The sequence below is a fragment of the Scomber scombrus genome, chromosome 4, assembly GCF_963691925.1.
Source record: "Scomber scombrus chromosome 4, fScoSco1.1, whole genome shotgun sequence".
In the NCBI taxonomy this organism is placed as follows: Eukaryota; Metazoa; Chordata; class Actinopteri; order Scombriformes; family Scombridae; genus Scomber; species Scomber scombrus.
The window spans coordinates 25,424,790-25,452,665 of NC_084973.1; the positions used below are offsets into that span (position 1 = coordinate 25,424,790).

At 43.4% G+C, this 27,876-nt stretch overlaps 1 protein-coding gene across 1 annotated transcript in view; it reads right to left on the reverse strand.

The window, feature by feature from the left end:
- The window catches only part of znrf3 (zinc and ring finger 3), a 68,015-nt gene extending 42,274 nt beyond the window's left edge, over positions 1 to 25,741 (reverse strand). The window contains exon 1 of the mRNA XM_062416984.1: positions 25,346 to 25,741. Within this exon, the coding sequence (XP_062272968.1) occupies positions 25,346 to 25,576 (231 nt within the window). The 5' untranslated portion in view covers positions 25,577 to 25,741. The remainder of the gene's footprint in view (positions 1 to 25,345) is intronic.
- Positions 25,742 to 27,876: the final 2,135 nt, after the last annotated feature.

The following is a 27,876-nucleotide window of genomic DNA, read 5'->3' on the forward strand; positions in this document are numbered from 1 at the left end:
AAGTGGACCGAGGGGAGGATTGCAGTCATCAACACCTAGGCTCTGACTGGCCTTTGAAGTTACGCGGCGTCTTTGATGGCTCCGGCCATGGAGGAATGCTGCTCACCCTCCCTCCCCGCCCAAAAAGCCCCCGGAGTTGTGGAATGCGGCGCAAGCTGCTGCTGCTCAGCCCGCTGGAATGGGATTAGAGTATAGGCCCATATTGCCCTTCCTCGCCCCTCCCCACCTGCCCCCCACCCCCTCTCCCACCCTGCCTTTTGTGGTGGACAACATGGCGGCAACCTTGCCCAGTCCCTAAAGTTTGGGGCAATGGTGGGAAGAAGAGGAGAACATGTTGCCAAGCTGTGTTTTCCTTGGACTCTCCCTTACAAACGAAGCATGAACACGTACACTGTTGCAAGTTTTCATCCAGCTAGTCACTGATTTACACTTTCTCATCAACAAAATGTAAAACATCTTTACCAAAGAGCTGATGAGTACATGTATTCCATACTAAGTTTGAGGCTACAACCAATAGCTAGGTGACTTCTTCATATGTCTTGTTTCATCTGACCAACTCACCAAAGTCCCAAGATATTCAGTTTACTATCGCAATAGACATAAAAATGCATCGCAAACATAAAAAATTGAAAATAAAAGATAAAAAATTAATGATGAATGGATCCTCAAATAGTTGAAATAACAATTAAAGTTAAAGTTAAATGTTCCAGCGGTTAGAGCACATTAAGTCTACATGTGTAAAACAACAAACAAAGTTGTGTTAATTTGAACATACCATGAAGACTCCACTAAGTCGATTAATGACAACGTTGAATTGTGTCCCAGCTCTTTCACTCATCAAATTAACTTTTTACCCACCAACAAGAACGGATGTCAGTGTGGCAAGTCTTCATTTACAATGTCAGTGTTTGGATTTGTGGTATGTGGGAGCGGTGACAGAGGTGGTTTGTGGAGATCGAACGTGTCCGAGGCGAGCAGCTGGCTCATTATCAAAAGCTGCACCTAAACCCTGATGCCTTAAGATAATAGAGAGGGGAATGGCAAACACAGATGACCAAAGCCACATGCCAAATATGCACAGTAGCCCAGGCATATCACAGCTGCAATATAAAAGTCACTGTTGACTCTCATGCAGTACATATATATTTATATAAGTGGGAGATGTGTGCAGTAATCCAACCACTCTTCAGAAAGGAGATAGACAGGGCTTTCTTCAAAGATCAGGTCATTTTGTTCCTTACACACACACTTAACGTAGCGAATGACCTTCCACACAACAACTACACAAACAAGCCATTTTGGCCATTCCTGCTGATGTCTGTCAGGGCTTAGGTACACAAGGCTAGGCTAACCAGAGCGCTGGCCAATGCTGCACACTGTGTGTTTGCTGAGGATTGTAGCTCCCTGCCAGTGAGAGTAAGAGGAATGTGAACAGGACATACAGTACATGCACATGTTCACACACTTAAAACGAATGTGTGCACAGACGGTGAGTTTGGTAAGAGCTACTCACCCCCCCCCCCCCCCCCTACCTCTTTACCTCTGCTTTCCCCCTGGCCACAGTGTTTAGGGAGAGAGGGAGGGAGGGCAAGGTGGAGAGGCAGCCAGCATTAGCACTGGTTTCAGGTTTCAGACGCCTCTGACTTGTTTTCTTTAGGAAACACTTACTGGGGCTCCGACTACACCAGAGGAAGTGCTCACCTACATCACTTCCGGGTCGGATGGCCAGGGTCACGCTACACTCGGGGGCTCCATTGAACCACATGTGGAATGCGTTTAGTGTCACCAGCAATTAACCTCATGAGTTAGTTTTTAATGTACCGACCTTTAAAGTAAACATGGAGAAATAAGTGTGAGGGGGTTTGAAGGATTGATTTTTCTTGTGGAAACTGGCACACGTTGAATCAGCCTCTGACACTTTCCCAGGTCTTTTCTTGGCTCGCTTGTGCCTGTTTTGTTTTTCTCCTGCCGCCCCTCTCTTTCTTTCACTTGCTCTCTTGTGTCTGAATGGCTGTATGATCACCTTTCACGACAACCTGGAGGGGGGAAACAGGAGGAAAGCTCGATCGAGGAGCTAGGGCCCTCCAAGGAGCTAATGATATTCCAGAGGAAATGAGAATGTGCATAAACAAAGCTAGGGCCATTTCCAGGAATATTGCGAGAAACATGGATTGAGGTGGACCAGGGGGGACAGGATGGAGCGAGGGGAGCCATCGTACAGCTTCCTACTTATATTCCTTAAGGGAAGACCCTGAATGGCAAGAACAGGAGCACCGGAAGCTATTTGGATGTTATCCAAAACCACCAATAGTCTCGTATTGTCTTTGTTGTAGCTTTAAGGATAATGGGTAATATACAATACCAAAACAATGCAAATAAATGCAAGTTTATTAGAGCCCAAATGATAAATCTGCATAGTCAATATTCTCAGTCAAAATGTTTGTGTTAATGTTATCAGTTTTTTAAACCTCTCAACTATCAGTGTCAATATCAACCTCACAACTCCAGTATCATCAGGCTCTACTACAGTTCTGAAACAATTAGTCAATTAGTGTATCAATAAGAAATTAATCAAGAGCAATTCTGATCAATAATCAATCATTTAACTGCATGATTAAGCAATTATCAGCAATTATTTATTGAACATCTTTGAGTTTGGACAGGTAGTTGGACTATGTAAGATCTTTGAGGACGTCACATTGGGATTAAACTACATGGATAAGAGACCAGAGATAAATTAGATACATTAATCAATATTGAAGATCAATAGTTGCTGTTTTAATGAACAATAACTATAATATAAGCATCAAGCTAACTTTTAAAGGCTTTATTTCAACTGCAAAGTCAATTCAACTTTAGATGACAATAATTGTAAGCCTTCACAAAAACTCAAACATCGTCAACAAAACTACTTAAAAATTGATGAGATACTGTTGATCTAAAGCTTCTATTTAAAACACCTATTAAAATAATCTTTAAAATTCTGTGAGGTCTGAGACACAAGCGATGCTAAAGGCACCAGGATGGAACATTGGGCAAGTTTATCCAACATCTGAACATGAAAGCAGTAGCCATCCCTGCATGTGTTTTTGGAGCCTCTCCCTGCACTTATTCTGACTGGTGATCAGGTTATACAAGTCCCTCTTTTCAGAGCTACACTGTAATACCGATATCCCCAAAGAGGAAAAAAAAAGAGAGGGAGGAGGTAGAGAAGAAGGAGGTGGGGGGAAAATCCTATCTAAGAGATTAACTCGCAGCACCCAACCGAGCCAGTGCTGGGTTCACTGGCTCACTCAGTCCTATCTTACCCACTAGTCTCTTGTTCTAAAGCAAAGCATGTCTTTGATACTCGACTAGAAGGAATCTGGAGGCGTTACAGGTTTCTTTTGTGCTTTGCACTGCACAGAGAGTCTGTGTGTGTGTGTGCCAAGGCTGGGATTTCTTTTCTTTACCCCCCCCCCCCCTTTTTTTTTCTCCCTCGTCCCTTTGCCTTCATCTCCTGCTCCCCTTCCCCCATCCCAAACACCAAATCAGTGAATCATAAACCTTTTCTCTCTCTCGCTCTTTTTTTTTTAGTGGTAGTGGTAGTAGCGGTGGGTGGGGGGAGGGGGTCACAATCACAAACTTCTTGCTGTCTAAAAGCTCTAACTCTTCCTGTGAAACTTTCCAACCTGTTGTAATGGGGGATCAAAGTGACCATATTTGGGTGGGGACTCAAGGTGATGACCGCTTCAGAGTTTAGAGGGTGGATAAGGGGTGGGATTTTGGACAGAGGAGAAGGAGGAGGGGAGGAGGGTAGTTAGGGGTGTGTGGGTGAGGTTTGACTCCCCTTGGAGATTTTCTTAAACCCATTACATCAGCTTTTTTCTGCTTGATGGGCTCCAAGTCCGTGGCTTTTGTGAGGGTAGAAAATGACCTAAATTGACATTCAGAGTGGTCGTGGTTGGTTAATTGTGGCCAGGCATTTTTGGCATAAATAAAACAAGATTCAAGAGGCCTTCTTTAAGCCTTCTGCAAATTCTGTGTCTTCGTAAGCATGGCTGCCACTGAATGTAAAGTGGTCATACCCAAATCACGTGAGATTTGTCAAGGTTCAAGCATTGCAGATCAAAGGGGGAGGATCTATCAGAATGATTCTCAGGAGCGATAAGAAACGTACAATATCAAAGTGAGAAAATGCTGAGTATAGACACCCACACTGTGATCCAGCTTTTGAATAAAACAGCTCTACAGTTCTCACCAACTGCAGAGTACATACACGTCTGCTTTCCGAGCGGTCAAAATATCAGACTGTTTCAGCTTTGATTACAGCAAAGAGGCTGTCAAAGTGGTGCATGCACATGCTGTGGCTCATTTTCACTTGATAGGACATGTTTTTCTACAGATATGATTGCTGAAGTTGATTTCGGTCAAAACAAGCTCCTTTTTTTAAAAATGAAAGAAAAGGTGTGTGTGTGTCGGGGAGGAAGGCAGGGGGGGGCAGAATCAAGAGAAAAGTGTGAAATAAGAAATGATGCAGCAGTCCTGCTAAGCTCAACCCACACATTCTAATCAAAGGCTTCACAAAAGCTGGCCTAAAAAAACATAAAAGAAAAAAGGAGAAATTCAAAAGAGGCCACTTGCTGGTGCCGGGCAAACTGATCAGCAGCACATACACTGTCAAAAGCTAGTGGGAATGTCAAAAGCACCACTGATCTCTCTCTTTCTCCCCTAATGTGATCAAACAGGGGTTCATTCCTTGGAGAAGGTCAAAGAAAGAGAGGGAGAGAAAGTGAATGGGAGCTTTGGTGCACCATAGGAAGCCGGCCACCAGCAGCACAACCAGCAGTGAGCACAAAACAACATGCTGTCTCTCAAGCTTTCTTCCAGTCCCACGGCAAGGCGGAAAAGAAGAAGAGTGGACCGAGGAGGAAAGAGTGGCTGGGCAAACAGTGAGGGGTAAGGGCTCAAAGGGGCCTGGTTGCCGGGGTGAGGGGGACCCGCTGCTCCAACAATGTCCACATCAAGCGTCCGGCTACGGGCCAGGCCCCACAGAGGTGCGCTCCCAGTGCGCTTGGAGGTCAGTGGCATGGACAAAAGGGAAAGGAACAGCCCTACCCTGGCAGAGCATCTGGGCTTAGGGCATAGAAGCATGGGGCTTGAAAAGAGGTGTGTGTACAAGTGTGTATGCGTGTGTGTGTTTGGAGGATGATTAGGGGGTAAAAATGATAGAGAGCAAGGAGAGGATGGCATGCGGATTCAAATATTTCAACACAAAAAAAGAAAGAAAATGCTGTTCCCTGAATCATCAACACCGATGGATGGAGAAACTAATTCTTAAAGTGTTTTTTCTGACAGTAAAATTTCCATTTCAAAGTTTTCTTGTTATGAAATCCTCAGTGCTTCTCAACAGAAACACAAGTCTTGCACTTTGTTCTAACATACTTCTAAACACACGAGTCTCAGTCAACTATCGTTATGGAGAGGAAGCCAGTCACAGGTCCAAAGAGCTGTAGTTAATTCAGAACATCTCATCATTGCAATTGGGAACAAAACACAACGCCAGCAAAACTGACCCATAATCAATACAATAAGTTAAACTGATTTAAACTGCAGAGTGTTTCGGTTTTTACAGAGCATATTACTTCCTGATCCTCATTAGCCACGCACACACAACAGAATTTTAAGCTCTGTAATCGGATATTTAGTGTACATTAGGAATTGTACTTGACCTTTTTCTTTTCATATTAAGCAATACTTGTACTTTTTTGATTTTTTTCATCAAAAGAACTGCATATTTTCTAACACAGCTCATCTTTTGTGATGCTTATCCAACCAGGAGACTTCATTTCCCATGAAAGAGTTGGAAGTGCTCCAACTGCTCTTCATCCAACAGTGCATATGTAGACTTTTTACTTCCAAAATCTTGGATGCTCAACATAACTAAATTGCATCTCTAAAAGCAGAAATGCTTAGAAACTTTTTTTTTGTGTGCAATTTAGGTTACCATAACGATCCAGCCACACCTCCTTCTGGCTGCTTGAAAAACAGTGTGCTCACAAACCCACACACACTCACTCACTCACTGTCCCTCCACGCACACACCAATAAAAGGGGGGTGGGGCTGCGGCGGTGATCGGACAAACACTGTTCTTGGAACTCTGCCGAGCGAGGCTATTGTGCAGGCGAGCGGTAAAGAGACAGAGAGAAAGGTTTGGGAGGGGTGGGGGTGGCGTTGAGGTTGCTTCAATGGCTGGGTCCATCAGTGGGTGGAGATAAAAGGCAGCAAGGTGCTGGGCCAAGTTGAGGCCTGGCCGAGGTGGGGGAAAATGGTATGAAGGAAGGACTTGGCCTTGCAGTGGCAGGTGTGAGCAGCCGATGCGGGTCAGAGAAAAGACTGTTTTGTCCTGTGTTGAGGAGTATCTAGTTTTGTGAAGCCTGCACAGTAATGTAATCATTTATTTATGATTTTTGTTACTTTATGTTCAAAATAAATCTGAATGGATTTGAAATAATGTGGGTTAAAGGAGATTCCCTACGGGATACAGCTTTGGTAAAATGCTATTGAATCCCCAAAATCTTGTAGAAATGGGGTAAAATGTAGCAAAAGGGCTTTAAACATTGAGAACTACTTTTTACAGTAGAAATATGCTCTATGAAAAGTTCATGTTAAGTTTTTCAAATGCATTTTCGTTTCCCACTGAAGAAAATTCCTTTAACTCCATTGTATTGGAGTAGTAGCAGCACCTCATACACATACTTCAAAAACCTCGACTATCTAGATGACCAGACACATTAGCGATTAGTGGAAGAATTTGGGGTTTCTTTTTGGTAATTTGGGTGAACTGACCCTCTAACGGTGAACTCCTCTTTGCCTGAAAAAAGAAGCAAATGCCCAGAGTTATCCTGCATGTCTGTATCCTTGTACTAGTCACCTCAGGGCCACATGGGCCGAAGGTCTGGGTGTGGATCCATGTCACCCAGCCATTCAATCCCCCTCATCTCCAACTCCGTCAACCCACACCACCGCCCGAGGACAAGGGCTGTGGATTTCATACATTCCACTGTGGGTGGGGAAACACTTTAGATTCTCCACTTAAGTGGTTTTGATTTGAAGGATTTCATGAGATTTCGCAAAGCCGCCTCTGAGAAAAATGAACTTAAAAACACGTAAAATAACATACCCCAGCCACCATGAAAACAAGTTATTTAGAGCAGGGGGCGTGTAAACCACCCTGTAAATATCACCACAACATCAGTGGCAATTACAAGGAGAGAAAGTGGCATAAACTAGACTGTCATGCCTTCGTCACTCCACCCTGTGTAAAGCGTCTACAAAATGAATGTTTGTGCCTTGGGCAACAGAAAATTTCCCTTTCTGCCGTAGGAGCAAAATAAATAGTCTACATGAGGGCAAAGGGAGGGAAAAGTAAATTTTAATTGGTGTGGAAATAATTCCATTACCATATAGCTCCCTATAAAGGGTGATTTGTTCTTTTGATCGCCCCAGTGAGTGTTTATGAAGTCACTGTGGGATCAGCCTGGGCCCAGGGGCAAGGCCAGCCACCAGAATTCCTCCGAACATTTGTTTAGCGGCAGGCCGAGTGCAGAGCGGTGCACAAACGCAGTATTGTTCCTCCCGTTCTCACTGGTCGCGCTGCCAGAGGTAGGAGCTGACGGGGCCGCAGAGAGAAGTGGAAGGAGAATTGTGGGGTTGAGGGCTGGGAATAAGCAGACCCTGGGGATAACTGCCCCTGAAGAGTTAAACATCAAACCTGCTTCACACACAAGAACTTCCTGCCATCAGCGTTACCGGGCTGCTTTGAAAAGGTAATGGCCAACTTATAAAGATCAGGTCATTTCACAGTCGAGAGGGCTGTTCCATCACTGAGTGGTCAGAGCTTTCTCCCCCCTCCCCTCATCAACACTCCTCGGCATGTTGTGGCTTATAAATTATACAATCAAAGCCAACAAGTTCCTCCCACATCCATGCCTTTGTATGGGGATATTTGGAAGAGATTTATCTGCCCAAGAGTTCATGACTCTGGTGTTATAAACCCCTAGGGATCCATGTTATTTGATTTGTTTTTTATTAGAAACAAGGAACCACTTAGCTGGCTGTAACCTCTGGGGCATTTGGCTCCACATCTAAGAGGATTGCAGGTTTTCTGTAAAGGGACAGCAATGGCAAATACTGACCCTGGAGCTGCAAAAACAAGCTGGCAAAACTATGCAAAGCTACTGTAATGTAACTGTAATCTCTAGATGCCCAAAGCACACAGGAATTTGCAGATTTGGCAAATTGTACAACAATACATATTAACCAATGCAATGCAGCAGATTCACCATCTCTGTGAGAGCCTTCATATACAAAAACTATCATGGCTTTGAGCTGATTTATACAGCAACGTGAATATGTCATTGATATTTAAAATCCAGTCTGCTAGAGCAGTTACTTTGAGCTTCCACCTCCATGTTTGCATTGAACAGTGAGGCAATTGTCAAGCTAGACTTTGTCTCTTTTATAGGCAATACAGACCCTTTTGAAAGTCATAATCACTGTGATGAAAATATTAAAAGGACAGAGAAGGACAAAGGGTCAGGGAAGGTCTGTCTGTCACTTCTTTGGCCATAATTTCCATACGCCCCACCATGACACCTTGAAGATGAATACCTAATTCTGCAGATCCAAGGATGATGAATGCTAAAAGAGGACGAGTGCATATTTAAATAGCTGGCAAGTCTGGCCTATTTTTGCATATGAAATTCCATTGCAAGTAAGGGTCAGGACCTCTGGGTCCTTAAGGAAAGAATGTGTGACTTGAAATCGAAGACTAAAGGGGCTGCTTGCATCCCCTCGCCTCCCAGCTGGGAGGACAGCATACGGATCAAAGAGGCTCTCTGAATCTTCAGAGGGTTGTTCAGGATAAACTCAGAGGCCATGTGAAGAGTCTGAGAGCGTTACCGCACATCATGCATTACGTGTGGAAGCTCCATCTTCGTTTACAGCTTCTCCATGTTTCGTGAATAATTCAAAAAACATGAAAAAAACCACAATATGCTCAGCCATTAGACTCCCCAGTGTGTGCCGCTAGCATGTTAAAGTGTGAGTCACACAGTCCAGTGAGCAGTGTGCTCACCTCACGTTTGTCCTGGCCAGCTGTGTGGTGCTGTATTAGGGCAGATCAAGGAATGATGAAACCTCTTGTGACAGCCATGGCAGCTCCTTCACTTCCGTAATGCCCTCCTGTACTGCATTAGGTGAAAAAGAGAGAGCTTTGTGACACTTGAAGGCAGCATCTGCACGCTACGTCTCAACTCCAAAACCAAAACAGTGGCCTGGAGACAGGAATCAAAGCTGCCTTGTCACAAGTTGTCATCCCTCTACTCTCCAATTTTTTTCAAATTTGTGCAGAATTAACCCCTTGAATTCATTGATGAATGGAAAACAAAACCTTACAGAGTTGCAATGTTAAACACTGTTGCAATAAATCTTCCTAATGTGCATCTACAAAGGCATTAGTCAGTAAGTGTTATATGAATGCAGATTTTTTTTTTATTAATCTGCTATTGCAGTACTTTGTGATGTATTTCACTGGACATTTTCATATAAAATATCTGCAAAAAGAACAACTACTTGATATTTGCCAGTTTCTTTCTGCATATGGTGACCATCTCTCTGAAACCACATTTAAATGACGTGACACTGACACACAGCATCAAAATTGCCTATACAGTGTTATTAGCAGGTATGTGTGGCAGGTCTGAAGATGTTGAGTAAAATCATATCCTCTATCATCAATATTGAGCAATGTTCATAATTCAAATTCAGAACAGCCAACATCAGAACAGAATGATTATATTTATCTAGCCCTAGCACCACATGAAAACATCGAAAACTCAGGTGGGAGGATACAAGCTTGGTTGGCGCTGCGGGCCCTTGGCTTTCAGCTACACCCGTGTGTATGAGTGTACCTGGCATGTCACAATAACAAGCGCTGGTCATAGGCAGAGAACAGAGTGTCTTTTGTAGGAAGAACCAGGACAACCAGCATCCCCTGTCGGGCTCCTGCCCCTATGAGTGAACTGAAGTCTCCCGACCTCCAGCACCTAGTCTTCCAGCCAGCCAGGGCCCGGCCCAGAGAAGCCTGTCATCACTACCACAGAGGCCTCTATTCATCCCCCCAAAGACAAAGCCAAAAGTGTACAGCAGCCATCCAAGGCATCCCAAGCATCCAGATATCCACCAGCGATATCATTTTAGGCTTTTGTGAGCCCATGCTTTGGTTAACCCTCCATTTTCGGTCCACCATCCCTGCTCTCTACCACGTCCAGGCTTTCTCTGCATTGTGCTGCAAGGATTTCACGTGCACTGCACATCCTTGGTGCACAATGGCCACACAATGGGATTGACTGGTAATGCTAGTAAGTGACAACATTTTTAAAATTTTTGACCAAAATTCATGAAAGCCTTTAAATTTTACGTAAACACCTGGTGTCAGGTATGTTGTTGATGGATGCACATGAGGTGATGCTTCTTTCATGTCCTGCAGCAGTAACAGCTGTTCCTGTGGGATAACCAGATGAACAACTGGAATGCTTTCAGTGAAAACATGCGCAGGTTTTCATTTTTCAACAATATCTTTCCTCCCAGCTGTGGAAAATGTTTTTCTTTAAGAAATTCTTGCTCTCATTGGTCGGGTGTGTCTGAGTGAAGACCGACACGTTCGCAACTAAAACCCTGCACAGCAATGACGTCTATACAACAACAGTGTTATCAACACATCATGGAACTCATTTTGCACGATTAAACACATTTCAATCTTCGCTTTCTAACCTCTCTTGGATTTATTCAAACAAAACACACATGGTATCAAAACTTTACACACAACATTCAACATTCAACATAACATTTTGCTTTGTTTAGGCAGCACTGAACATGACTTGAGCAGTGCTACCAGCGTGATGGAAAAGTTGAAGAAAAAGCACCGGCTTAAAAGAACAACAACAACATATCTTAAGAAAGATAATATGTTTCTATCAACACTGTCTGACTAGCAAGATATGTAGTGCAGAAACAACACTTATGTTACTTTCATATTATGAATAAAGAGAGACACTAAAAAGGGAGATGTTCACATTGCTCACTCCCACGTCAGAACCTTATGGTGTGGCTGTCCTCTGGCCACGCTGGACCCCTGAACTCTGTGGTGAAATCTTCACCTGCTGATAGCATCAGTTGCCCACCCCCACCACCGCCACCATCACCACCCTCCTCTCTCGGGCATGTGTGGCGGCTGCTGATAAAAGAACTGTAGATAAGAGGAAACACAAGCTGTGATGAGGAACACATTGCTGCCAGGAGAGCAGAACAGAACCGAACGTCAGCCCAGTGGAAAGGAACGAGAAGGAGAGAGATAACGGGGAAAAGGGAGGGTATGAGAAGATGGAGGGAGAGAAAGGCAAGGAGACAAAAGAGGACGGGATGAGAGAGAGAGGAATGAGAGGGAGGCAAAGAGAGAATCTGAAAATGATTATAGGAGAACACTGAGTGGAAGAAAAAAAAAAGCTGTTGTGTATCCCCAGGCTAAAAACAGAGAGGAGGCTCTGTCAAACAAAACTGAACAATAAGAACTATAAATGTCCAGAAGTTAAAAGGACCAGTCTCTCCTGAAGGGAAATCCCCTAAAACTGCATTAAGTCTATATATTTCTTAAAAAGACAGCTCCTTGTGAGATTTAGAATACATGCAGTTTATCAAAACAACAAAAAGTAACAATCAAGTTACCATAAATCCCATATATATGACATGAGACTCAGGATAAATACATAGTACTGTCCAAAGATATTATCAAACTGGACATTGATGGCCATCTTTAGCAAGCACTACTGCAGTATTTATCCTGCATGTGCTAGACTGAAACTGAAAGCAAGACTTGTTTAAGAAATACAGCTCGAAAGGTAGTGGTAGTGTACTAACATCGTTAAACAAGATAACAGTCGTATTTCTTTCATTAATCCAGCAGACTTGACTATTAGCAATCACAAACTCCATCAACTGACAAACTGACGAGAAGAAGTCCCACAAGACACAAACCAATCCTATGCTTTCAGTTCAGTTCTCTGGAAAACAAGAGTGAATGTAAATAAATCTGAGCTGTTGACACGGGCTGAGAGTGGAGGGGACAGGTGCCACAATGACACCAGCGACCTCCAGGGGATGTATGCATCCCATAGCAGTGTCCCCTTTCAAGATGGACACCAGAGGGGACAAACCAGTTGGTCCACCCAGGGGTGTGAGCACAGCAGTGGGTCACTCTGCCGCAACCAGGGAAACACCAACGAGCTTAGGTGACACTTAACGTGCATTGTATCTAATAATCTTATTTCTGTCTCCTGTGATTTAGATAATCGTCTTAGTCTCATGATGAAGAATAAAATCCCTCCTGGTGCTCTCTTTAATCTTATTTATTTTCTTTCTGCATAATATTGTTTAAAAAGGAAAACTGCTCTCTTTTCAACCAAAAAAAAAAAAAAAAAAAAATCAAGTGTGGTGTGCTTACTGTAAGTCATGCTGGATGAGAGCAGCAGTGGAATGCTTAAAATGTAATCTAATATATATAGCTCAAAAGAATCCATTAGCCCGCATTTGACCAAGTACGCCCTGCTTCTGGCCAGGCTTCCTCCTATTGGCTCTGAGTCAACGCAAAGTGTCCTGCTAATCCAACAGTTGTCTGGCTACGCTGAAAGTCACCTCTGAGTCCAGCTCTAGCACTCGCGTCAGGAATCCACAGGCTCTTTGCATACCGAGCGGCCGGATATCCTCTAGTTAAAGAGGGCCCACTAAGCCAGGGCCATGTGTTGGTTGAATGGGGAGGGTGGGAAGGGGAAGGGGTGTTTTTTGGGGTGGTGGCGGGGATGTTCAGGCAGTGCTTAAAAAGGCCTTCAGAGTGACATCAGCATCACTTTGAGCTGCCACAAAAACAGCAAAGCGAGAGCGGACTGTTCAGGTTCCATAGAAACCAATCCAGTTTCCTGCAGATCCTCTACACCGGCTAAAAGTGCAGTTGCTTCTTCTCTGAGCCTGCGGATCTGTACATCTGTGAATGGCTTTTGTGTTGCTGCCGGGGCAGAACAAAGTGAGTTCAGGTTACTGCACTCCTCCCGTTATTGGCCCACATTGTCTCTAATTATTCCAGCAAACATTGACACAGCATGTGTGGTCTCACATTTATACCCCGTCCCCCTTCCCCTCCCATGCTTAACAGAGTGGGAGAAGACAGACAGAGAGAGAGAAAGAGAGCAGAAAACAGAAAGCACTTATGAAAAGGGAGGCAAGGAATGATGAGAGAAAGGAATGTGCACTGTTTTGTGCTTAATTATGATGTAATTATAAATGAAAATGAATTGAGATGTACTAAAAATGCTTTGGTTGTTTTGGTGCCAGTGAAGAGAACGCAGTGCATACTGTGGAGTGAGGGGTTTTCCTCACCTTTCTCCCATGTCGCTTCAACTCGTGAGACAAATAATGCGCCATGCCAACTCAAGCTTTTAATACATGAGCAACCAAGACCAACCAACAGGGGTTAGAGGGCATAATGATGGAGTTTTTTTTTATGCTCTGACTGAAAAACAGAAAACAGAAAACAGCCCTTCTCCACAACTTTAAAACTCAATCCCACACTCTAATTTGAATTCTGAAGCTTCCCGTTGCCTGGGCAATTCTAACTCCAGCTTTTGCAAAACAATAATTATGACGAATGTATGCATCAGTAGCTTACCAAATCCTCTGTCCATAAGCTTAGCTTGAGGCAATGCTGCAGAAAAGCTGACCCAAATATGCTACATGTGGTTGCCAATAGGAAATGGTTTAAGGTTAGGCACCAGAACGGTTTGGTGTAAAATCAAATCATGAAAATTTAGAAATGGTTGCAAGCTTGGTTTCAGCTTAGTTACAGTAATACTGGTGCTAGTCTGTTGTTAGCATTTGGTAGCAGCCTTATAGAAAACCTTAGTGGAGTGTGAAGCCATTCCTGTGATTGCTTTTCACATAAAAGCACTTTGGAGCAGATCTACTGCAGATTTTTACTGGAAGCCATTAGTGCAAATAGACTGACTCATCTGTTAGAAAGAACAACATGTTTAGTATCCTCAGATGGATATGGAGCCTGACTTTTTTATTTTTCACATCTCTTTTTCACAGTTTCAATAAAATACAGTTTTCTCACTGACAATTTGCAACTTCATCACATTTCAATCAACACTTGCAGACTGCTGGACCTTTACAGGAGAGATGTGGTGTGTCACGACAGCATAACTCTGCAACACAACGTACTGCATGCTTGGTTCAGCAATTTCTGCAGATGAAGTTTGAATTTGTGTATGCTAAATCTGCTCAGCCATGGTTACTGCAGATGCTCCTGCCAACACCCATTTCTACTGATTCAAAACAACTAATGCTGGTCATGCTGCAAACATAAAACACCTTTTCTGCACCATAAGAAAGAAGATCGAGAAAATTGATACCACTCTTATGTCTGTTCCTTAAATGTGAAGCTACAGCCAGCAGCCAGTTAGCTTTGCTTAGCATAACGTCCAGAAACAGGGAAATGGCTAGCATGCCCCTGTTAAAAGGAAACAAAGTCTGACCTACCAACACCTCAAAAGCTCACTAATAGAATTGTATTTTATTTGCTTAATCCTAACAAAAACAAAAGTGTAAGATTTGCACTTTGTGGTTCTTCAGAGGGAAGAGCCAGACTAGCCATTTCCAGTATTTATGCAAAACTAAACTAACTAACTGTCGGCTGAAGATTTACATGCAACAGTCAGACGAGAGCACTAAGAGCACTATCAATCTTCTTAACCAACTTTCAACAAGATAACAAATACGGGGATTTGCCAAACTGCTCCAAATTGTCAAACTATTCTCACTTAGTTAAAGAATATATTTGAGCTCTATCTATGGTATTTAAATCTACAATATACAAAGTGCTGATTCTTCTGCATCTTTTATATGAGAAAGAACCACACTTCCAAACGCCTGGTGAGGCCACTAGCCAAAATCTCAGAGCCACATTCCCCGGGATTGTGTTTATTTCGAAATGCCTGCGGGATGCATGTCACCCTGGGGGTGACAATTTCACTTTGTCACATACCTGTGGGATGCAGACGGAATAGCAAAGGGCTGTATTGGCCTGTCTTTTTCGGTCATTCTCATCTTCTCCCACTTGATCGCTCCTTTCTCTCAAAACAGCATTCTGAGAAACTTCCTTGACAGGTCCAACGACAAGTTATCATTAGCGAGCCAAGTGTGTTTGGACGAACTGGCCATACACTGCCAAGCAAAGAATAGCCAGGATCTCTTCAGTGCCTTTTTAAAAGATTGCTAAAAATGAAAAATGGTGCTTTTACAGTGACATATGACAGACGGAAGAATGCAGATAATGGATGATGGAGGAGAGGTGTGATTGAGAAAGCACAGTGACACAAATAATGATGTGCTCCATCTCACTACGCAAAGAAACAATGATTTGATTGCTACTAACATTAAAACCCCATTTTCTCTCATACGCCCAGTCTGTAATCTGCTTTTGAGAAAAATAATCAGACGTGAAAAAAAACAAAACAAAAAATCAAAACAACCTTGACATTTTTTCCTGACAGCAACATGCCGGGGCAATGTGGGGTGAACAGATGGATTGCAAGGGGACATAAATGGACACAGCTGGCCAGGAGTAATTGTCCTGACCTTTTCATATACACTCATGTTCACACTGAGCCAGGGGGGTTTGGAAGGTAGGGTTGGAGGGAAGAGCGCAGACACAATTTGCATGATGGAAAATGTCATTTCTATCAGCCTAACTGACCGCTGTCTGTAATGATGTTGTCTTGACATTTCTATTCCATCCTCAACTTTCTCTCACTCATTCCCCAATTCAAGACTGAAGTGAGGAATGCATTCATGTAAATATCTACTCTTTATGAACTGTGAAGAGAGCTTTTTGCTTACAATTGCAATCAGAGTCATTTATATTTAGAAAGTGCAGACACAAAGTAACATTTACTGTATCGTACAGCTGCAAGGTGTACACTTAGTTATGTTTGACAGTCGAGCGGCTCTGAATTAGGAAAATATACGCTCCATCACAGCTTTCCTTCAGTGGTTTCCTATGATATTCTGTACAGTATCCCACAGTGTTTTGTATCATATCTGTGGCTGTAAGGCTTGGACAGCTTCTCTTCATCCACAGTATGAAGTTCAATTGCAGTTCAGCTGAGACATTGGTAAATGACAGATAGAGGCAATGGGATCTTTTCCAACACTAAATGAACCTGCCTGCTTCCTTCACTGATACATAATATCAGTATGGATACAATTATTTGAAACTGCCAGCCAAGATTCATTCATGATGTCTTGCAGTTAATATGCTGGCAACACTGCATCGAGAACAGGTTTCAGAGCTTTAGAAGAGTGCAGTGAAGCATCTTTGAAGAGTTGACATGCTCATAGCACACTGAGTTCAAATTAAATAGGGACTGGAAGTTAAACTGGCTCTACTAGATGAATTCAAGCAATTATTTAAATGAAATGTGAATTTAAACAAGTTAAAGTAATTACCAACAGAAGAATCTGTAGAATCCTGCTTGCAGTCAGGAAAGTCTGCAATGATTCATTTGAGTAATCATTAGATAATTAATCAATTAGTTGGGCGGCAAAGTTAATTAAAAACTACCCTGATAATTGTACAATTGTTAAATCTATTATCAAGCAAAAATGACAAACTTGCACATCATTGTAAATTGAATAGCTTAGGCTTGGTTAGACAAAAAAGACAAGATGTCACTTTGGGCTCTGGGAAATTTGGAATTTTCTGACATTTTACGGACAGCACCAATTACTCACAGACACAACCGATTAAATGATAAGAAAAGTCACTGTCAGCTGCAGCCCTACTCCAAGATTGGTAATTCATGTTATGAATTGTGTTTTGTCTCCATCCATTCAAGTTTGGCGATTAGCTGGATGGTCCTGTGATAGTCATGAATGCTACAGTCTACGTGTTGGAAACAAGGAGCTCTCTTCTTTACAACCAGCTATGCTTTGTGCTGCAGTCCCGACTTTTGAGTCCGACTCAGAATGCATGAGTTAAAAGGCTGACCTCTGCATGAACTCTAAATAAGTAAAAGTGCAGCTGTTTACTGCCAATTTAACATCAAAGTGATATACAATCACAAAAACAAGGGCGGGGAGAAGATAACTTCGATCAGAGGCATGCAAATAACCTTTGGCAAACCGAATCAACAACAGTGAATTATTGCTGTGTGCTCTCAACAAGCGGGATACTTTCCTGCAGCGTGAGCCTCTCAACTGTCATGGGAGCTGTCAATGAGTTATCAGCCTGATGATCATGTGGGCATTTTTGAAAGGATCTGTGGTCATGCTTAGTGTAACACACATTACAAGAAGAGTACACATGTACACACACACACACACACACACGGAGCTCCTGTATAAACTTTACAAAGAACAGAGTCAACTCTGTTCCACCTGTTGTGTACTTTAGAAACGCCCAGTGGATTAACTTATCTGCTGAAATCTGATAAAAAACTGTTTCCCGTTCCAAGTCCTCCATCAAAAACGTAAATAAAACTTTCTACACCAGGATCCTTACTATAGAGGAGCGTCAGGAGGTGACCCAACACCTTAGCCTGTGAGGTGTACTGAACACTTTGGTTTCAACAAAACACTCAAAGTATTTTTTTCACCGTGCTTGTGCAAGGGAACACCTCCACCTTTATTTGTATGGGAGAGGATTTAGCTTGAAGGCCTGCAATTACATCATTCAGTTTTGCAGTGCTGCATATCAGGGCCGGCATTACTCAGAGAGGCCTTTGAAGAGTTTGGCCCAACCCTCTCTCTGTCTCTCTGCTTCCCTCCTCCCCTCCACCACCCCCTTCGGCACTGCCTTTGATGTTAGCGCGTGGAGCTGCGCCGAGCGTCGCGGCCTCCCAGGCCTCCCCGCCTCGCCTGATCCTATCTGCTCAGGCGGCACATTCATGTGGTTTACACCCGCAGCACGACTCCCGGCAGCTATTCACCCAGCCCTGTAAGCCCCTCCCTGTTCAGGGTCCATGGGCTGGAGAGGGAAGCAGTGTGGCCTTAGCCGCCGACGGGGGTCCACAGGAAGGACAGGAAGAATTGTGGTGGCTTTTTTTTTTAAACCCAAGGCTGTACAACAGAGCTTTTATTGGCACGGTATATTAGTTGCTATATTTGTAGATTCATAAAAAGGAATAGCTGCACTTGACTATGTTGGATTTGAGGAGTTAGAAACAAAATGCACTGGTGAAGGTCTAACTCCTTTGCTTCACAACAAATATTCAAGATGCAGTGATATATCTTCACTGAGGAGTGAAGACACATGCAGAAAAAAAAAAGCAAAAAGAATGCAGAGATAACACAGCTTGTTTTCATCTGACCAAACAAGCCCGATCCATCATACCTCTGGCCCCATTGTGTTACAACCTGGATCTTCCTCATTACTTCACACACACACACACACACACACACACACACACACACACACACACACACACACACACACACACACACACACACACACACACACACACACACACACACACACACACACACACACACACACACACACACACACACACACACACACACACACACACACACACACACACACCATGATGTGTGGGGGTAAGGGGACAGAGATGAACACGATGGGGTCGGAGCTTCCACCTGAAACTGATTTGTCCCCATCTGGCACCCCTGTAAATGACCTTTGCCACGGTTGTGTAGGAATCCATTAAAGGAAACAAAAAAGGGGGAGAAAGAAAAATGGCAGGGTTTTTGACAGAACGCCTGTCAAAAGAGCCCTCACAAATTAATATGATGAATTAGGCGGTGATCATGTGCACAAAACCAGTAATAGCTTCCTTGAGCAATAACCTGACAGTCTGAAACTAGGCCTACCCGATATTAGTATGAATGAAAATGACATAACAGTAGGATCTCTCTTACAATAACAGCAACTGTGATATGTTTTTAGACACAAGAGGCTGATAATTATGTAATGATGTACACAAAAGGAAGAACTTTGAACCCTGTGTTCTTGAACTTGGGTGAGTGGGACAGATCTGTGATAAGACCTCTCCTTTCTCGAAAACAAATGAGACGAGCGAGGGCACAAGTACATTGTAAGGTAGGAGGAGAAGGAGGCAGATGGAGTGTACTGCTCAGAATGAAATGGACTCCCTGCACAGCTACCTTCCTAGTCTATTGGCAAAAAAAGTACAACAAAAGAGGAGGCTGGCGTTGTGGCCTTCCACGGTTAGTCAGCACATTCCTGGCCGACAACAAAGCATGCCTCTGCCTGGATGATCCACTGTGAGCATTGTCATTTCATAACCCTCGACCCCTTAGCCTTTGTTTTGCAGACCCTCTGTGTCAGTGGATAAAAATGTGGGCTGAGGGGATGGACTGGCCTTTCAGTACAGCTGCATCAAATGTAGACAGACACACCGGGGGCTATTCGGACAGCCAAAAACCCACTTCGGACAGTTCTTCATCTTTGATTCTTAACAAATCTGCTTCAAAAATAACCTTGGTGAAGACAGGCTGTGTGAAAAATCACTTTTTCACCTGTCAAAGTGTGACGTTATGATGCGGTGCATTTACCATATCACAGCACGCTTCATAGAAAAATAATCACAGCCTCAGGGTGATACTGAATTAACATTTCCTCATGATTGGACTGTAAAGCAGAGGGCAAACACAAGACGTTAATACAAATGAGCTCAGACAAATAATCAATAGCAGATCAGGAGCGGAGTGACATGAGGGAATAGGGTTCCCCTGGGAGAGGCCTGGAAGCTGGAGAGAAAGCAGCAGCGAGCACCAGCGCTGACTGCTAATCTCTGTTGGAGTGGAACATCAAAGATCTGCTCAGCCACTCAGCCCAGTGGAAACTAACATAGCTACTGGGGCCACCAGTACCAACATGCACTTGTTCCAGGTGGAGCTGTGCAGTGAGTGGGAATGAGAGGATCAGAGAGAGGGAGAGAGAGAGAAAGAGAGGCAGACAGGAGAAGACAGAGTAAAAGAGCCAAGGGCAGGAGAGTGAAACAGAGGCTGCTAGTTTGGGAGGCAGTGTTGGCCAATTAAAAGAAGTTTGGAGAAGAGGTAAGAGATCCAACAGGAAGTTAGGTATTTCAACACTGATATACACCTGACTGAATGCTGACAGACACTTAGTGCTTTCAGTGAATTGCTGACAATAAGATATTAACTAATCATTTTACATATAGTTTCAGAATGTCACATTCTTACTGCAAGATAGAGAAATTACTAGTGCCGAAACACAAATTCCGATTAATTGATTAGTCAATATTCACAAAGGATTTGTCATTTTAAGCAGTTTGTCAAGTGCAAATGCCAAATATTCTCTCTTGTTTTACATCAATGCAACTTGAAAACCTGTGGTGCTTTTACATATTCAGACAAAATATGCAAGTTCAATATGTGAACATCACATTTTATATACAATCAAATGAACAACTGCATTTATCCAGTGTTTCTAGGAGCATTTTTGGAGCCTTGTATGCCCTCATCAGAGAGTTGAGAGTAGAAAGATGACAGGAAACAAGGGGAGAGAGAAATGGGGAATGACATGCAGCAAAGATCTGGAGACTGCATGCTGCATGCTGATCATAAATCCCACCAACAGGCCACCCTAATACAACTGATGTTTAAGTGACAATTCATTAATGCACACACTAGTAAAGAAATACTTGCAACCATCACTTGAAGTCATTCAAATTCAATATAGAACGCATGACAAATTTTGGCTGCATCACAAAGAGCAGACTGGTGGTGGGGGGTGAGAGTGGATGCGTGTGTGGGGGGTGTTAAGCAAGAGAAAGAGAAAAACAGTTTAGTCTGTTCTATTCCGAAAAGGGGAGAAAAGCAGCCTCAAATTACTTTGGCCGGGACATGAAAGTGAAACAGGGTGGCGGTTAAGAGACGATAGCACTTAAAATACAGCTGTGACCGCCAAGCCAATAAATGGAAAAAAGTAGGGAGCAGCACTTTTAACCTTTTAAACCAGCATTTGTGTACTGCTACTGTTGCTTTGGCGCTGGGAGTGGCCCGGTCCCTGGCACCTCCCGTCTGGGACCGGCCCATTATGGCCTCTTGGGGTTTCCAGCCTGTGGTGAGAAAGCGCGCTGGATGCCTTAAACCACTAAAGCTCTCATTATAGTCTAAATGCAGCGCGACACAACTCTTGCCAGCTCCAAGGTAGGAGCTCCAGTATTTAAGCTCATCGTTGTCTTAGCTCAAAACCACCACTTTCCCCCCCTGCGCACGCAGTCAGAAAAAAACTGCCACTTTCAAAGAACCACATCATGAAGTCTCCCAGCTATAGTTACTGGCACTTCATGTGCATGGGGATGAAGTTCAAAGGTGAAACAGCTCGTGGGTGTTGGGAAACTATAGCCTCTTCTTCCTGACTCTGGATTCTGGGGATGCTCAGTGTCCCCTCTGAGAGGAAGCAGGCAAAAGCCACATTATTCCCTCTGGTTCTGGCCGACAACACTATGAGTTCCATCTGGTCCTCTCGGTGCCCCTGCCACGTCCCTGCCTCAGCTCCTCACTCACATGCTGACAGCAGGGCCTGCTGGAAATCAGAGGCAGATGTGTGCTCGCGCAGTGCATCGCGCCTCATCTCGCTACAGGAAAGACAATTTGGCGTCAGAGAGACAATGGAGAATGATGAGCGGCAGATGGCGTTTCCCCTTCACATCAAACACGTTCTAATCAGGAGAGCTGTGTGTGCGCTGTCAACAATGATACAAATGTGACAAACACGGTGATGAGCAGTCTGACTGGGCATCCTGTGGAGCAAAGCCAGTCCAGAAACTCTATTATCAGTACATCTGGAAGAAGAGCGCTTTCAGTCTGTTAAGCATCAGCTGGTTTTGTCAACCCACGCCAATCAAGGTGTTCATCTTAATCCCTCTGTGACTTAATCATGGGATGACATGATGGTGCCATCACTGCACTGCCTAGTGTACTTAAACCACATCCAAACAGCTGCAGACATGTGGAAAGGTGAAGCAAGACTACCTGAACTACCTATTTAAAATATATAATCCATGCAACGAATGCTTCAAGTGCTTACATCAGGGTTTCTTCACTTAATCAGTCTCTTTTGGCCCAAAGCACTGCTGGGTTTTAATTCCAGCTGTCTAATCAGGAAGTATCTAAATCTGGGACAAGAGGTGAATACAATTAACTACCTGGCAGGAATGACAACCTGCAGCACTGTGGTCACCAAGACACAGAGTTAACAGCCACTGCTGTAAATACACCCTTAAAGTCCACTTAGAGAAATGCCTGTCGATACACACAGACTAATTTCTTGACAGGATGGTTTGAGGAGACGTTGATTACTTTTCTATTACCAAGTCAAACTGGAGCAATCAGGGAATTGGCTTGGGAGGCCTGGGGTTTGGCACCGTCGGCAAATCTGCGTCGTCATCCTTCCCCTCTTAGAGCAAGAGCGAGAAGCAAATTAACTTAATTTATTATTTTTGGCCCTGGCAGCGTGTGCCACATTTCGCACTCTTCAAACAGGGCTGAGCGGGTGTTAGCTTTAGGGAATTAGCAAAGGCGAGCTGGGAGTGTATGAGCGGTGATCGTAGTTGGGTCTTTGCTCAGGAACGCTGCCAAACTCCCCCCCCCCCCCCACACACACACACACACACTCCCACCCCACTCCTACCCCCCACTTCCCCCGTATTTGAACCCGTACCTGCTGAGGTTTGGCCACTGTTGTACACACAAGGTAACGCAAACCCCTCAGGGCCCTGTTCAAACAGCAGAAGGGAGAACGTGAAGGCCCTGTAAACCTCAGACAGACCAAATCAAGCGCCCCTACTCACCGAACACGAGAAGGCTCAAACCTTGAATGCAAAAAAGGTAGACAAGTGCAACGGTTGCAGAGGTCGCTGCGGACAACTGAATGCACGAGAACCCAAATATTTGTGTTCAACCCAATTCCAATGTAACACTATATCCGTTACAACACCGCAGCAATTTCCCAACACGTTACTGCAATGTTATTTCACAAGTATAGAATTTGCATGCGGGGAATTCGATAGCAGTTTAAAATTGTACTCCTCAGGTTGTATGGCTGTCATTTGTTGTCAGTTTCAACTTTCATAAATCTTTGGTAGAATATATGCTGTAAGAAATTTAAGACAGTGCGCAGTGCCGGATAAACTGTCCCTCATTATAGCCTGACAAAATATAAGCTGCCTCTAAGTGGTCAGAAGCTATGTTAGCAAAGAAAGCAAACCTAAATAGATGTGGTTTTCGATGTAAAGCTGAGGTCCGACATTTCTGTGTGGTTACCGAGTGGCGCCAAATGGCCATCACTGTGTGTAAACAGGGACCATTTTTGTGCTGAGTATCCCCCTCCTTTGATTCCCACATATCATCTTTCTTTGAATGTAAGAGTCTGCATTTTGAGGAAGACGACAACAACAACAACAACAACAACAACAACAACAAAAAAGGCACTGAAAAGGTACAACTGATATCCACCCACGCATCATTCTTACAGAGTAGCAAGGGGTGGAGAGAGGATGCTACTAGCTGGGTAGATTCAGTATGAGTGTATATTAACAGAGACACAAATGTGCTAGTGAGTCACTGTCTTTACTCGTCAATACGACGGCTCATGGCAGGAGCTGCTGATATTCTACGATGCAGCCCACCACCACATATAAACACATATAAATTAAAATTTGAAACAAGCCCTCCACCCCTCAGCTCTCTCCACAGGCTGCACTGAATCGTGTAACCCCAGGACAGACCAATGATCTCATATAGTTCAACAGTTTCTTCAGTGTTGAGGTCGCACTTGAGCAGCTATTGGCTTGTCTACAAAAGATACAAAAACTGAACCATCATCTTCATCGCTCATGAGGCTTTAACTTGAACTTTTATCTCATGATGATCCAGTATCATCTCAATATTGGAGAAATCCGTCATGTAGCGAAGTGACCAGTGCACTGGACTTGTTGGCCCAATTATCAATCACAAGCTTAATCCAAATGAACTTGACATGTGTTAGAAACAGTTTGGATTTTAAAGATATTGCCAAATAAATAGACACTACTTCAAAGAGAGGATATTGCTTCACGTTCAAGTGACTACCAATCGATCATGAAGAGCCCCCTCCCTCCTCCTCCCTCCCTCCCACACACACACACACATACACATCACAAACTTCTTCCACATAGGACATGTTAGAGGTCAGTAAATAAAACATTTGGCTTTGGCACATGAGTTCACTGTACCTCAAACTCTTCAGTACCTCACAAACAGTGGCCAAGTAGATTAAGCAAGCATTATAAATCTTAAAATAAACACTTGGCGCTGAGAAAAAGCTTCATATTTTAGTGAGTTCCACTAAATCAAAGTTGCACGACTACTCCAACTACAACCAAGTCCTGCCAAATGCACTTGTCATGTTTTTTTGGGGGGAAGATATAAAAGATGGAACACGGAGGAGTCTCCAATGATAACTAGTTCCTTCAGCATACTTGATGTTTAATCCAAAAGCCATAAAGTGGTTACAAGAAAGCCTCAGCCAAAAACATGCAACTTCAAAGGCAGCATTGATGACGGCTACATGGTAACTAACAGGCTGCAGACGGCGGGACGTGCGGGTCAGTTTACGCTTTAGTCAATAAAAACAAACCTATTCCACTATTAAAGCCAACTTTTCCCAAATGAAAGCGGATTGTTTGACCGGAAAAACACAAACGGGTTAAACTATCACAGCTATAAGGCTTCAAATCGGTACAAGTTTACAAACTTGTTTCGGGAAGCGGTGGCGGATTATTTGTAACTTTTGGAGGAAAACACTCCCGAAAAGCGTGCGTTTGTGTTTAGAGGCCAATTAACTATTATTAACTTGCGCTCAAGTGAGCTCCACACATCAACAAAATAACCTGCAAGAGCATGTTTTCCCTGTGAATGAATTCCACAAGATAGGAGCCATCTTGTGACCGCATATGCTTGCAAGCTTAGTACCATCCTCACACAAGCCTACACACACATACACATACACACACACACACACATACACACACCGTATACAACTCTTGTCAACCCCCCCAGCCCCTCTGGAAAAAAAAGTTTTAAGAAGGGCAGCTTGGTAAAATTACACCCCGGATCCAGGCAGTGTAGCTCCAGATTGCCTCTTGTCATTCCCACGTAAGAAGAGGGGGAAAAAAGAAAAAAAAGACACTTTACACGTACTTGAACGATCTCCCCCTCCGCGCTGATAGTGGCTCCTGCTTTGGAGAACCGTCCTTGCAAGCCAGTCGTGTAAGTAGTATAATCTCCATTGGGACTGGACTCGAACAGAACCACTTCCACAAAGGCAGTATCCTTGGCGAAAACGGTACCAAGAGAAGCGGCGACCACCAAGATCACCAGGACCACCGAGTCGGGTACACGATCAGAGCCTCTCCTCGGTGAAATCATCATCTTGCCGGCTGGATCTGCGCCGATCGGGACATAATTTCACACGGATTAATTAATCGGGTGAAGGTAATTGAAATCAGGTCTATGCGCGCTACGGGCGATTCGTCAAAAGAGTCACAATTGTGCAATAAAAGCTGAGCCTTGGCTGAAGCGTGTTTATTTCACCACTGCAAGCCTTGTCAATTACATTGCCTGCAAACGCTCCCTCTCTCTCTCTCTCTCTCTCTCTCGCTCTCTTCCTCCCTCCCTCTCTCTCCCTCTTTCTTTCTCACCCCCCTCCCTCTCCTCCTCCTCCTCCTCTACAAAGCGGATCTCCTTTGATCTCCAAACACGTGATTTTTTTTTTTTTTTTTTTAGTTTTTTTTCTCTCTCTCCCAAAAGGGTTATATCCCCACCCACCAATCTTTCTGACCCTCTCCCTATGCACTCCCCACTCTGAAGTGCCAGCACTCAGTTAAGGAGGCACCGCAGACTTCACTGAGCAGCAGAAAGGAGACTTATTGTTTGTCAAATGGTGGAATTACTCTTTAAAGTTTGAGTTGATTCAGGTTTAGTTGGGTTGATCGTCAAGCAGAGGCTACATCTTTAACTAGTGTTATAAGCCTTGGCTACCCGGTGATGTTTTTTCCTCAGTTTGACACGTTTTTTTTGCAGTCGTACCACCTTAAAATAAACACTACCCTCTTCAGGACGCTTCGTGATTTAACCGGGCTAATTTTTCAATCTGATTCAGATTTGCTCACCTTCAGATTGCAAACACGTTGCAGCAGCTTTTTCAGCATCTCACTTTGAATGTGATAGTTTATATAACGTTTTTGTTTGTTTTGCCTTTTGTTCTGACAGAAACAGGAAAGTTTGATGAAATTATTCCAATGCAATTAAACACAGCATTCCCTACTGTATCCCTGCACAATTTACTTTATGGAGATTTGTTCGCCCATCTTTGGAATCACAACATTTCACCATATATCTCTTTAAAGATTTAAGGAAATCACAACGTCACAACAATCACACATCACTTCACTCCACATCTAAAACTGCATTTTTCTCATGAGAGCAGTTGTATTCCACGTGAATTAAACGCATTCACTTTGCACGTAAATAATTGTGCAACACTATTTTTGACAGATGGATCTCCAATTAAGTGCCTGCTTTGATCTTCAAAGTAGTTGTCCTCACCCAGACGGGCCTGACAAGCTAGTCATATATCATTTCAGGCATTTCACAAACCTATACATATTTAAAGTAATTTGACATAATTTCTATCTGCAGAAAGTCCGCTGCAAATTAGTGGCTGAATGGAAAATCTCAACTGAAGTTGTAGCAGTTGGGCGTCTGATTTATTGTGTATTAATTGATAAACATCACATTTTCCATGATGTGCTCTCTAAGACACTGAAGGCATTTCCCCCTTTTAAATAAACTGTTGATGCTTTTATTTACAGAAGAAGACAATTATTTCCCAATCACTCTCTGTTGAGGATAAAGAGTCTATTGTGAAACGTACATACTGCCCAGTTCCTAGAGAACATCTTCTGCCTGGCGTGCTTTCTTTCAGTGTGTGACTGTTCATTATGTGTCTGCAAATGAGCACATTGTGTCTTGAAAGGATGTTGAGAGAATAGATAAACACACACACACTATCTTTCAAATCCCACACAAAAGAAGACAATTTGAACCTTTGTGCAACTGAGAAATTCATGAAAAGTGCTCGCAGTACCACGATGACGATACTGTACGTACATTGAAAGAGAGGAAACAAGACTTAAAGATGACAGTAGCTATACTTAGAGTACAGTCTCCTAGTTTAATCTGAAAGTAGAGTTTTTAACCTCTTCCCCGCCACCAATATTGTGTGTATCAGCCTGAAAATAATGTCCCTAAAATTAAAAGTTTGCAGATCATAACCGTGGTCTCATTTGAAAGGCAACTCTTTAAATTATGCAACCAAAAAGTCAGAATGAGTTTTGATCCTGAACCAAAGTTACAGAGACAATTGTCCAATGGATGGGACAGTGTCATTTAACAGGTTAAACAATAATGCATGAAATTAATTAATACAACTTTGGAAAAGGCCTGTTTCCAATCATTTTAATCTCTCACTTGCAAAGAAAACAATCTGGTGTATTAAATCTTTCAAATGAAGGGTGAGCCGTGCACAGTGATAGATGTCCAAAAAAGCCCAGAAAACAAGGTCTCATCTTGCTGTCAGCTGTGTGGCAGTGCGATTATTAAAACCAACTGTGAGGACTTTTTAGGTCAAGAATGCAGCCGCCTCTGGAAGAAAGCGTGATGGTCAACAT